The sequence below is a fragment of the Macaca thibetana genome, chromosome 12 (genome assembly GCF_024542745.1).
Source record: "Macaca thibetana thibetana isolate TM-01 chromosome 12, ASM2454274v1, whole genome shotgun sequence".
NCBI classification, from domain to species: domain Eukaryota; kingdom Metazoa; phylum Chordata; class Mammalia; order Primates; family Cercopithecidae; genus Macaca; species Macaca thibetana.
The window spans coordinates 6,937,720-6,951,493 of NC_065589.1; the positions used below are offsets into that span (position 1 = coordinate 6,937,720).

Consider the following 13,774-nt stretch of genomic DNA (forward strand, 5'->3'; position numbering starts at 1 on the left):
CAGGAGTTCAAGACCAGCCTGGACAACATGGCGAAACCTCGTTTCTACTAAAAATACAAAAATTAGCCAGGCGTGGTGGCACATGATTGTAATCCCAGCTGCTCAGGAGGCTCAGGCAGGAGAATCGCTTGAACCCGGGAGGCAGAGGTTGCAGCGATCCGAGATCCCACCATTGCTCTCCAGCCTGGGTGACAGAGTGAGACTGTCTCAAAAAAACAAAACAAAACAAAACAAAACCACGTCTTGTGAGTGTCTTACAGTTGAGGTTGGTGACAGTAATGATCCTTCCCAAGAGCTAGCCAGGTGCTGGGCTCACTGACCACTGCAGCCCTTCAGGGCAGGTTCTCCCTGCTGCTGCCCCTGGACATAGCGGGACACTTGGGAAAGTCCCCCTTGGCAATGCCAGATTCTAAAACCCTCCCTCATTACCTGCTGTGTGGCTCAGAGTCTGCTTGCCCTAGACTCACCTGGGACGCTTAGCAAAGCCGGCAACAGGTGAGCATCAGCCAGGACTCTGGAAATTAGAGCCTACAAATCGGCATTTCTTTTTTCTTTTCTTTTTTTTTTTTGAGACAGAGTCTCACTCTGTTGCCAGACTGGAGTGCAGTGGCACGATCTTGGCTCACTGCAACCTCCACCTCCCGAGTTCAAGCAATTCTCTTGCCTCAGCCTCTCGAGTATCTGGGACTACAGGCGCCCACCACCACACCCGGGTAATTTTTGTATTTTTAGTAAAGACGGGGTTTCACCATGTTGGCCAGGATGGTCTCGACCTCCTGACCTCATGATCGCCTGCCTCGGCCTCCCAAAGAGCTGGAAATATAGGCAAGAGCCACTGCACCTGGCCTCAAATCAGCATTTCTAACAAGCTCCCTGCAGAGCTCTGTCCACGCTTTATTACTCTCTATCTTCAATTTTTCAAAATTTGCTAGGCAGACGTTACAAATGCAAAACACCAAGAGTGGGAATTTCTGAGAAATGTGAAAACAGCACAGGTTGTCATGGGCAGAAAGTGCTGCAGTTACTGAGGCTAAAGGCTCTTACCTACCCCACAACGCAGCCCTCAGAGATGAGTCCTGCTTTTCCCACCTGGCCCTGCCCATCCCAGTGTCCATGGGAGACCAAGAGGAGGCAGAGGGAAATTGGTGAGCGGTCAGGGAGCCAGGAGTCATGGGTCTGACAATTACCTCAGTTAACTTTCTGGTCTCTCCATTTCCTTGCCATAAAACAGAAGCATTTCTGGCCGGGTGCAGTGGCTCACGCCTGTAATCCCAGTACTTCGGGAGGCTAAGGGGGGTGGATCACCTGAGATCAGGAGTTCAAGACTAGCCTGCAGGCGGATCACCTGAGTTCAGTTCGAGAATAGCCTGCAGGTGGATCACCTGAGGTCAGGAGTTCGAGACTAGCCTGGTCAACATGGCAAAACTCCGTCTCTACTAAAAATACAAAAATTAGCTGGGCATGGTGGCAGGCGCCTGTAATCCCAGCTACTTGGAAGTTGAGGCAGGAGAATTGCTTGAACCAAGAGGCAGAGGTTGTGGTGAGATGAGATTGTGCCACTGCACTCCAGCCTGGGGGACAGAGCAAGGGAAGGGAAGGCTGCACTCCAGCCTGGGGGATGGGGGGAGGGGGGAGGGGAGGAGAGGAGGAGAAAGGAGGGGAGAGGGAGGGGGAAGGAGGGGAGGAGGAAGGGAGGGAGGAGGGGAGGGGGAGGGGGAGGAGGGGAGGAGGAAGGGAGGAGGAGGGGAGGAGGAAGGGAGGGAGGAGGGGAGGGGAGGGGGAGGGGGAAAGGGGGAGGGAGGGAGGGAGGGGAGGAGGAAGGGAGGGGAGGGGGGGAGGAGAGAAAGGGAGGGAGGGGAGGAGGGGAGGGGAGGGGGAGGAGAAAGGGAGGGAGGGGAGGGGGAGGAGGGAGGGGAGAGGGAGGGGAGAGGGAGGGGAGGGGGGGGGAGGGGGGAGGGGGAGAGGGAGGGGGGAGGGGGAGGGAGGGGGGGGAGGAGGGGAGGGAGAGGGGAGAGGGGAAGGAGGAGGGGAGGGAGGAGAGGAAGGGGGGAGGGAGCAGGGGAAGGGGAGAGGGAGGAGGAGGGAAGGGAGGAGGGGAAGGGGAGGGGAAGGGAAGGGAGCAGTTATCTCCTAAGGCTTCTGTAAGGTCCCAAGGAGATGCTACCAAGGAGGTGGCAGGATGCCTGGGAAAGGGCCCAACTACCCACAGAGGAAGCCCCCTATTACCTTTGGAGGTAGGATTAAAGAGCAGGGCTTGAGGCCCCACTGTCCAGGTGCCACAGCGGGGGAGGACGCTCCTGCTCAGAGACAGGCACACCGGCTACCTGAACTTGCTGCTGCGCTGGAGGCACAGGTGGGCCTGGAGCACCACATGGCCTGCCGAGTCCTGATGAAGCAACCACGCCACGCCACGGAGATCGAAAACTGTGGCTCAGGCTGGGCGCGGTGGCTCACGTCTGTCATCCCAGCACTTTGTGAGGCTGAGGCGGGCGGATCACTTGAGGTCAGGCATTTGAGACCAGCCTGGCCAACATGGTGAAACCTCGTCTCTACTAAAAATATAAAAACTAGCCAAGTGAGGCGGTGTGCACCTGTAATCCCAGACTACGTGGGAGGCTGAGGCAGGAGAATTGCTTGAACCTGGGAGGTGGAGGTGGCAGTGAGCTGAGATTGCGCCACTGCACTCCAGCCTCAGAGACAGAGCCAGACTCTGTTAAAAAAAAGAAAGAAAAGAAAACTGGCTCACAGTGACCATTAACTCTACACGGAGTAAAACAAACTAAAAGCCATTACTAGAGTTAGTTTTCATCCCAGGTCAACTTATATTGCATCAAACCACATAAAATTGCCAGGTCAATTTGATCGCAGCCAGGAGGAGATGCTCCAGCTTGGAGACGGGCACACGAGCTACCTGTACTCGCTGCTGCACTGGAGGCACAACTATGGTCAAATATGGTTGAATAACGGCAATTTCATAGGGAGGTTCAACCTACAGCACATAAACATGCATGAAAAAAGTCATCCATGTGATATGACTACTAACAAATACCAGAAATTCTAGAGTGGGAAGTAATCCTGGAAATGCCTCCAGTTGGCCTTTCTTAGCATTCTACCTCAGCAAACAACAGCATCAAAGGAACAGGGTCCAAGGACTACAGTCAAGGAAGAGAACTTTCAGAGGAGACTGGACCTGAGATAAGGAAGCCCCACCTTCCCAGGCTGCAGGAGCCCGGCTGCAAGGACCAGGGAAGGCAGCTCCTGTCCAGCGGTGCTTCCACTGCGTCCTTCCTGGGGATTTCAGAGCCTTCTGCTAAAGGCTCCCCGACAATCTTCATTCGACAAGGGAGCCAGGACCTCATCTTCATTAAGACAGCCATCGCCTGGGAGGTAGGCTCATTCCCCAGCAGAATTATGGACTCTAATTTTCTCCTCCAAATTATCAACTAGAAGCACAGCGGGCAGCCAAATATCAGAATGACTTGATGGTCTCCTGTGTCATGCTCACCCCAGCCCAGCCCCCAGCCCTGTTTGGCTCCAGGAACCACAAATATGCATTCCAGACAAAACTCGTGAAATTATACACAAGGGTAAAAAAAGGAACCAGAAATTGCAGGTGAGATTTTAAAAACAACATATTATCTCAGAGATGGGGATGTTTCTTTGAAAACCTTAAATGTCACAAGGATTTTAACTATTATTTTTAGCACAGAAAAGGGGAGGTGCGTTTATTTTTAGTTTAAAGCAGCCGTAAAGTCCCCAGATATAAAATAAAACAACAATGGAAGAAAGATGGCACATCCACACAGAGGAGAGGAGCGCCGGAGGAGGCTGTGGCTGCCGCGGCCGGGTCAGTTCTGTGCCGAGGAAGGAAGTGGAGTCCTTAATAAAGAAATCCATTTCAACGCAGCCGGAAAAGAGCCCGCTGCAAACTGGATCAGACACAATCCGCTGATGACTTTCAAATGCAGGACTTAGCAGAACTTCACCAGTACAGTTTCAATGGTATGATTTAATTTCTTATTTGGAAATCCTTGAATCCCTATAATAACTGAAATAAAACATAAACCCTGGGGATACCAGATTGGTTTCAGACTTCCCTGGAAGTTCAGGCTCAAAGATCCTTTTCAGCAGCCTCAAAGATCCACAAACAAGACAGGTTCCCACCCTGACACGTCCCGACAGCATCCCCTGCCCTCCCATTCACCGGGCCCTCTCAGTGCAGGGTGACGAACACCTGGCCACCAACATACCACCATGCCCACGCCTGCAGGCACATCCACACCATTGCCTACAATTCCAAGGCTCTTTCCCCCGAGCCCTGAGGTGACTCAGAATCTGTCACAACAATGTCAGCATTTGACTGGGTCCTCTCTCTTCTCCTCTAAGGAAATCCCAAAGCAAAAGTCTGCCAGCCCAAGTGGGCTCTAGAGGATTTGCAGGTTTTTAACTTCTTAAGATGATGGTGACTGTTTTTCCTCTCTCTCTTTCTCTCATATATATACATACATATATACATATATGTACATATATGTATATATACACAAAATACACACGAGTATATAATATATACATAATATATGCATATAACTATATTATATATTATAGAGAGTACATAATACATATAGGCATATATTATATATTATAAATATATACTATATAGAGTATATAATACATAATATACACATTATATACATATGTGTACATTATAAATATATACTATGTAGAGTATATTATACATATATAATATATATAATGTATACCATACGAACACACACACCCGAGATTGATTCTCACTCTGTCACCCAGGCTGGAGTGCAGTGGCACAATCTTGGTTCACTGCAACCTCTGCCTCCAGGGTTCAAGGGATTCTCCTATCTCAGTCTCTCGAGTAGCTGGGACCACAGGCACGTGATACCATGCCTGGTTAATTTTTGTATTTTCAATAGAGACAGGGTTTCGCCATGTTCCCCAGGCTGGTCTGGAACTCCTGACTTCAAATGATCCGCCTACCTTGGCTTCCCAAAGTGCTGGGATTACAAGTGTGAGCCACCAAGCCCCACCTCATTTCCATTACAGTTTCTTCAAAAGCATTCCTGAGTGCCTCATAATACTCCTGCTCCAGAATCACCGTGTTCCCCAAGAACGTCCTTGTTGTGGGTGTCTAAAGCACTGCTTAAAGGATTCATGTCTGACAGCAGCAAAGCAGAGGGCGTGAGGATTTGAAAGTGAAAACGGCAAGGAAGAAAACTGCCCTTTCCTTTTTAAAATGTGAAAACAGAGGCCCCACCTACAGCCTTGAGGGGCGGAGCACAGTTCTCCCGCGCTGCTGGGATTATTTTCCACATTTCCTTTAGATGAACTGTGTTTCATTAGCTGAGGCTGCTTCAGAATATTTAATGCATAAATAATAACTTGACAATCCTGAAACCCGTGCCCCAATTCCACCTAATTTCCACCTCACTGTTATAAACCAAAGTGATAACAGGTTTTGTTGCAAGCATCTTCCTAGGGCAGGTTTTGGGTCCAGTGCAGTATGGCCTTCTGGCCCCAGCTTGTTAACCTACAGGCTGAGTACAAGCTTGTTCACAGATGCAGGGACAACGTTCACCCCAAGCTCCAGAAACAGGCCATTCCCCCAACACCGAGGTCCCCAGAAGAACCAGCCTCAGGTTGCCTCCAAAATACATTTTGCGGCCTCCTTGGCACTTCTGGCAAAGCCCCACACCTCACAAGTTCCTTGTTTCACAGTCTCACTTCCATCTTTAATTCCCGAACCTGGACTTGGTAGAGAGCGCAGACACCCCCACGGCGATGGCAGAGAGTGCAGACACCCCCACTGAGAATGCTGGTTCTCCTGGAGCCCGGACTGCTGACGCGGTCAGTGGAGAAGGAATGGCCTGCCCATCCTGTGGGTAAAGCACTGCGGCTCTCAAAACCAAAACTGCTTTCGAGTTTGCATCTCCGAGTGACGTTAACCACTTTGGGCATGCAATGCAATTTGGATGTGGTCCTTTACTTTTTGGAGGGCATTTCATGACTCTAAGAAGTAAACTTCAGCCACAAAATGCTGCGGGGGTTTTACAAAGAGGGAGGGAGTATCCAGGATCCCATTTAACCCCTGAGGAGTCACAGAACTCCAGGGGAAAAAAGTACAATTCAACTTCGGGTATATAGTGAGCTCCAATGTTATGAAAAGTCAGCCCCGGTTTCCCCTGCTAAAGGGACCAAGCCCCTGATCACCACCATCCAAAACCTTCTTAGCCTTCCTACAAATACATCAGGCTCTCTGGACCAAGATAATCCAACCAAAGACACTGCTTGCATCTACAGGAGGTCTCCCCAGGCCCTGGGGCCCCGTCCCCTGACCCAGCTCATCCACTGTAGTTCCCATGCCTCGCAGTAACACCTGACTCCCCCCACCAAAGGAGGGGAAAACCTGAAGGGGAAGGGAGAGGGCATGGGGCCCAGTGGGGACATCCTGCCCAATCAGTTCTTTCCTTCCCACCTTCCAGTCCCTCCTGTGCGAGCCTGAGGTGGGGGAATGGGGGGTGGCGTGTCTGATGCCAGTGCTGGTCCAGGCCCCCATCTCCTGCCTGCACCACCGACCAGCCACAGGGACGGGGCTCCCCTGTGCTCCTCTCCTCTCTAATCTCCAGACACCTGCCTTCAGGAGCTTGCTAAAAACCCACCCCGGGGTTTTCACACGCTGACTACATGTTCAATTTATTGTTGAGCCTCTGGGTAACTGAGCTTCTATCTAAAGTGGGAAGAGCAATAAAAATTTAAAAATTGTGATAGGTGTGATGAACAATTATGCAACCATCAAGCTGCTACAATAACAAGAACCTGAGAAAATGACTGTAGGAACACACTGAGCGCCACCACCAGAACGCCAGCTGTCACACTAGGGAGACATGGCCTCCTGCCAGGGGTTCCTGGCACCCCTAAGAAGCGGTAGAACATTGTCACCTTAGACCAAAGCCAGAATCCTACATTTCATATAAGACGTAGAATTTTGAACAGATCTCGAGAATGTTTTAAAACATGTTAACACCTAAAATGAAACCGCCGAGTCCTTGAGAGTAAAAATGTTGAAATAGGGGTATTTTATGAAAAGGTACGAGTCAGAAACTGCAAGAGAAAACAAAATTCGTAGGTTAAATTCACAGCCTTTTTTTTTTTCCTGAGATGTAATAGTAGACAGCTATTTGTCTTACTGCAGTTTGGGTGGACATATATATTATTTATTAAAACGGGTCCCCAACCGCGGGGACATGGACTGGTACTCACCCATGGCCTGTTGGGAACAGGGCCACACAGCTGGAGGTGAGCGGCGTGTGAGTGAGCAAAGCGAAGCTTCATCTGTATTTACAGCCACTCCCCATCGCTCCCATTACCTCCTGTGCCCTGCCTCCTGTCATATCAGTGGCGGCATTAGAGTCTCATAGGAGTGCGAGCTCCACTGTGAACCGCACCTGTGTGGGATCTAGGATGCGTGCTCTTTATGAGAATCTAATGCCTGATGATCTGAGGTGGAACAGTTTCATCCCAAACCATCCCGCCTTCCCCGACCCCTGGGTCCCTGGAAAAACTGTCTTCCACAAAACCAGTCACTGGTGCCAAAAAAAAAACGATGGAGACCACTGTATTAAAAGATAATTTCGACTCTGCAGCTTAGATGCTGGTAGCATGCAAGAGCCACCGTATTTGCTGAAGTTCAGACAAAGTTGGACATGAGAACATTTTCCCGGGTTAAAATAAAGAACGTAGGAGAGAAGATATTTACAATTCATATGTGGAGTTTCTGTCAGTCCTGGGCTGGATATAATTGGGCCTGACAGTTTTCATTTCAGAAAGAATTATTAACTCAGTCAGTCATATTGTTTAATTCATGGTGAAATTAATGTTTATAATAAGGGATGGCTCAATAATAGACACAAACAAATCCAGAAGATTACTACAGAGACAGCAATCAGAATTAACTCGCTCCTTACTGGTGCTGAATTTTGGCCATAACAGCAGACTAAGAAATTGGTTGGGGGACGGTCCTTGGGGCAAGGTGAAGGGAGCACAGTCTGTGAAGCCAAGGGTCACCCCTCCCAGGCAGAGGGGTGACAGGCACAGAGAGTCCACTGGCATGTCACTCACACAGAAGCATTGCTTCATCAGGGATTGCAGGGGGAAGTGGGAGCAGTGACTAATGTGGCTAAACTACTTCTAACAACCTCACATGAAGACGAACTACATGTACATCCAACACAGCTCACAAGCAAACCAGCACCTCCCCATCCCGATGCGGCAATGCTCGTTCAAATCCACGCTCTGCATGGAACACCTGGGCAGCTTTTCTGCGAGTCACTTAGCCTCTTGGGGCCTCAATCTCTTCATCTGTGAAATGGGAGGGCCGCATCTGGTTCTTCCAGCTTTCACCTCCCAGAATCTACTCTTAGTAAGAACACCCTTTCCGTGCAGATCTAAAGCTGGTTGGTGCCTGGGGCTGTCCCAGCTTCTCTTAGGTTAACGGGCTGGCACTGACCAAAGAGGAAGGTTCAGCTAAAATCACCCCTGACTTAACGTTGATAAAACCAAATCGAACCAAACAAAAGTTAGGATATTTATTTTTTATTTATTTATTTTTTTTTTGAGATAGAGTCTCCAGGCTCTGTCGCCAGGCTGGAGTGCAGTGATGCCATCTAGGTTCACTACAACCTCTGACTCCCTGGTTCAAGCGATTCTCCAGCCTCAGCCTCCTGAGCAGCTAGGATGACAGGCATGCGGCCACCACACCCAGCTGATTTCTGTAGTTTTAGTAGAGATGGGGTTTCACCGTGTTGGCCGGGATGGTCTCGTATAAGGTGGGGACGAGGCTCATTCTGAGAGGCGGCAGGGATAACTTTTCCCCCACAAATAAGTCTGCAGCACATGCATGGGGAACGGGCAGCGATTTCATGGTGCCACTACTAATTCTGTGGTTGTGTTACATGATTAAAACAAATCCTGCCCATCAGGTTGTAATGCCCGGCAAACCTAATCAGCCTCCTGGGAGAAGGTCTGTGGAGCCAGCTGACCCACACAGACCCTCTCTCCTCCCTGTGGGCTTGGTCTGTGCCTCGAATCCAAGATGCCACGATCCAGGCTGGAAACTGTGGAAGCTGGGGCACCCGACCTGCCCTTGACACTGAAATGTCCACCGTGCACCCTGGGACCTCACACGACTCTTAGTTTCCCCATCACTGATGCTCAGGGTAAGGGTCATAAATCATGGTTAAAAAATTGGTAAACAGGCCAGGGGTTGTGGCTCACGCCTGTAATACCAGCACTTTGGGAGGCCAAGGCAGGTGGATCACCCGAGGTCAGGAGTTCAAGAACAGCCTGACCAACATGAAGAAACCCTGTCTCTACTAAAAGTACAAAAATCAGCTGGGCATGAGGGTGCATACCTGTAATCCCAGCTACTTTGGAGGCTGAGGCAGGAGAATCGGGAGGCACAGGTTGCAGTGAGCTGAGATCATGCCTCTGCACTCCAGCCTGGGCAACAGAGTGAAACTCCGTCTCAAAAAAAAAAAAAAAAAAAAAGGTAAACAAAACAATTATGCAGGTTCCCTCTGGGCAATACCCATCCTGGTGTCACTCTGTTGACAACCCCATGCAGGCATCTCCTTGGCCCTCCTCTGTTCTCAGCACAGACCTTCCACGGGTGCACTGAAGGGAATCAAACTTGAAGACTACGTCACAGAGGTGGTGGTTATTCAGCATCTCCCATGACCATGCTGTCCGGTGTCCAGAAGAGAAGCCTTCACCTCCTTGTGAAGGACAGTGACCCCTCTCAGCTCCCTGGGCTTGGAGCTCAAATGTTCCTGTAAATACGCACGGTTTCTTTGTGCCCCTGCTGACTTACCTCTTACCTCTTTCACCCAGCAAAGTGCCCCCACTGTGCCCAGCCCTCCGCCTGACCAGCTCAGATGTGGAAGAGACACTGCTCTGCCCATATGTATGCTCAGAGGCAGACCTTGGCCCCACCAAATACTGTGTCTGGAACAAAAGCTGTCTGTTCTCGAAAAAAAGTTCCATGACAGATCAAGTATAATATACTGAGCACAAAAACTGGGCTACAGATTGTCTGTAACCTGAGCCCCTGAGCTCCCCTCACGGACCCTCAGCCCCTAGGCCCAGCACCTCAGAGAAGCCGCTGACTGACATGCACCCCACCAGCATCAAACCACACTTCACCCTGCTGCCCCCATGCCCTCCCCCCTTGCCTTCCTGGGCCATCCTTTTCTGACTCGGCCTCAGTGCCTAGCCAATGGGCTCCCCTCGCTGACCCTCAGCCCGTGTTCACCGTGTCACTGACTGATTGAGACAGCATATAAACACCTGTGGAGGAAGCTGTCTTCAAGAATATCCAATTGATCTTACAACAGCAGCTATCTCTGAGGGACGGGGGCTAGGGGATTGCCTTTTTCTCTTCACCAGTTTCAATCCTGTTGTAAGTCTGTACGATGAGCATCTAGTATTTCTGTAAGATAGGGTAATAAAGGTGCTCTCACGGAGAGGAGTAGTTCCTTTCTACACCTCTAAGGGCTATTAGGGCGTGAGCTGATTCATCCGCATCCACGTAACCCTGAAGCCTGCAAAGATCAGCCTCGATGCTTAAAACACCGGCAAGCATCGTTATGGAGGAAACATGAGGCAAAGGTCCTTGTTATTTCCCAGCTTCTCATTCTTCACATTATGAATGTCAAAGATTCTTACCTGGTTTCGAGGGTATACAGTCTATTTGATAGTAAAATAGCAGACACAAGATTTTTAAAATACTTACATTCCCCAACTATGGAGCCCCGCCAGCACCTCCCACCCACCCACGTGCAGGTGAAACTGCAAAGAAGCTGGAGTCCCCCAGGTATCCTGATGCTTACACGTCTCTTCATTTGATATCCAAGTCTGAGATGCGTGTGCTTCCTAATCATCCATAACTCCCCAGGAGAGGAGGAGAACACCCTACATATACAAGGTGAGCTGTGCAGTGACAGCAGGACTTGCCCCGAAAGGTGTCCAGGAGATGCCTGAGCAAGACGAGGAGGAGCAAGTGTCCTTGGGAAGGTAGCAGCTTCTTGATCTTTTTCTTTTTTTCTCCCTGAGGCGGAGTCTCACTTTGTCACCCAGGCTGGAGTGCAGTGGCGCAGTCTCGGCTCACTGCAACCTCCACCTCCCTTTAAAGCAATTCTCCTGCCTCAGCCTCTCAGTAGCTGGGATTACAGGGGCCTGCCACCAGGCACAGCTAATTTTTTGTATTTTTAGTAGAGATGGGGTTTCACCATGTTGGCCAGGCTGGTCTTGAACTCCTGACCTCAGGTGATCCACCCACCTCAGCCTCCCAAAGTGCTGGGATTACAGGTGTGAGCCACCACGTCCGGCCAGCTTCCTGATCTTATTTCTTATGCTTTACATCACTAGACTTCAAGATAAACGGATAGTTAACTATGCAGCTTCCAGAATCACACGGTAGTCTCTGTTACTTTTTACAAAATGTTCCTGGTATGCTTTGCAACATTAGGAGACACTGAAACTGCCATGTTTTTCCAATGGGAACGTCATTAACTCCCAAGTAAATGCTGGGGACCAACTCACAGGACCCACACTTAAGCCAGGGGAAATCAAGTTTATTTCTGATTTTTTCAATGGGAATAGAAACTAATTCAAATCCATTCTCAGTTAACTCTTACCTAATTTCTACACCCTCCTATGGAAATAGCAAGCACTACTACGTCTAATGTTTTGAGGGGTTTTTGGGGGATGAGGTCTCACTATGTTGCCCAGGCTGCACTTGAACTCCGAGCTCAAGCGATCCTCCCGCCGCAGCTTGCTGAGTAGCTAGGACTATAGCCATGAGCCACCACGCCTGGCTTCATGCTCTTTTAATGAGGGCTTTCCGCAATGCCTTCGCGTGACTGTGGTGGGCACCAGCCCGCCCCTCTGTTCAGGGATAAAGCCTTCAGTACCTGGCTGCCGCGAGCGCAGGTGGCTGGTCACTCCAGTCCGAGTCCCCACGCCAGAGACTGCACTTGGGCTGAGAAGTCAGTGGTGTGGCTCAAGGATATGACGCCCGGAGGGCAGAACACGTCCAATCACAGACTGGTAACAGGCATAAAGGCCCAGCCCCCTTGCCTAATGAGGGACAGCTTTGAGCGCTACCCCAGCTACTAAGCCTACAGTGCTACCACCTTCAGGGCCCCTGAACCCTTTGTGGAGACTGAACTGCAGCCCCAAAGCCCCCTCCTCCAGGCCTGCCAGCTGAGCGAACCCTTAGGTGGGAGCTCGAGAGGCGCTGCAGCACGTGCTCTCCTTCCAGAGGCTCCTTCCCGAGGAGCCGCCCTCTGCCTGGTCTTCCCCAGCGGTGACTGTCGCGGCCCACACCAGGAAGGCCCCTAGGCCAGTGAGTGGAATCTGACACTCTATAGTCCACACTGGTCTGCAGGCCACACTCCCTCTCCCATGGACGGTACCTGCCAACTCGACTGACACCACCGCCCACAGCAGCGGGTCCTGCTCACTGCCTCCCTCCCTCCCTCCCTTGCTATCTCCGGAGCCAGGCAGTACCACACCGAGGGAGATACGCGCGCCAAGCATGCCCTGACTCTGCCTTTGAGAAGCAGCAGAGCAGGCGACCAGCAAGTCCACCGCAAGACCTGTGACTGCGGGCTGTAATGAACGCCACGGAGGACACACGAGGTGGCGGGAAAGGATACGCAGGGGAGGCTGGTGGGGTGCATGTCAGTCAGCGGCTTCTCTGAGATGCTGGGACTAGGGGCTGAGGGTCAGCGACGGGAGCTGGCCTCCGCATGGCCGTCTCCAGCAGTGAAGGCACCGCTGGCAGGCACTGAGGCCGAGTCAGAAAAGGACGGCCCAGGAAGGCAAGGGGGAGGGCACAGGGGCAGCAGGGCCAAGTGTGGTTTGATGCTGGTGCTGGAGGGCAGAGTTTGGGTTTCATTCTAACGGCAGTGGAAGTCACCTGGTGGCTTTTGGGAGTTGGAAGGCAACATGAGTCACATTTTCCAGCTGGTGCCCCTCCTGCTCTCTAAGCCAGATTAGGCTTGATGTGCGCCTGGCAGTGCAGGCACAAAGGAGAAAGTGGACAGCCCAGTGCTGGAGAAGGCAAGGTACCCACTGGCACCCTGGGGAAGATGGAAGGCAGGGGCCATGTTCTGCTACGAGGATGAGGCCAGAGGAGCAGGTGCGAGGCAGCGGGCATATCTACATGGGTGTCACCACCTAGACTGATGAGACCTGGCCAGGCAGGGGCATCTGCCAGGGAGCCCCCAACTTTGGCTTATGGATACATAACACATGTACAAAAGCTTCCTAGATGGATATTCAAAGTCAAACTCAATATGCGCGCTTGGGGTCTGAATTGATTTGGTTTACTTCGTTTACATCCTCTTGAGAAAACTTTATGGTCTTTGTTAACTGGCCGTGTCTTACCACTAGTAACTAGATAACCAGCAACTAGACAATGTGCTATCGTGATGCTGCTGACTTCGCTGTAACATTTCACAATATGCTGCAGGTTTGTTTCTACTGGGAACTCCGATTCTGCATTCCTGCCTTGCCTCTAAGTTCCCTCTCCTGGATGTCACTGGCCATTGTCCCCAAGCTCATCCCTATCCAGTACTTTCTCCTAGTGGGTGAACAGGGGGTGGGCAGGAGCACAGGGGTCAACATGACAGAGGCCACACTCAGGACAGGGAAGGAAGGGAAGGCAGGCACGGTCCCCAGA

General features: G+C 51.0%; 1 protein-coding gene across 5 annotated transcripts in view; it reads right to left on the minus strand.

The window, feature by feature from the left end:
• AGAP1 (ArfGAP with GTPase domain, ankyrin repeat and PH domain 1) overlaps positions 1 to 13,774 on the minus strand; it is a 469,017-nt gene that overhangs the window by 437,263 nt on the left and 17,980 nt on the right. The window contains exon 1 of one of the 5 annotated variants that reach the window (XM_050751648.1): positions 5,011 to 5,585. The exons of 1 other annotated variant lie outside the window; for it this stretch is intronic. In XM_050751648.1, coding sequence (XP_050607605.1) covers positions 5,011 to 5,071 — 61 coding nt within the window. In that variant the 5' untranslated portion in view covers positions 5,072 to 5,585. Of the gene's footprint in view, positions 1 to 5,010; positions 5,586 to 13,774 lie in introns of those variants that run through there. 3 more of the 5 variants (XM_050751651.1, XM_050751649.1, XM_050751652.1) reach the window with 3 other exon arrangements.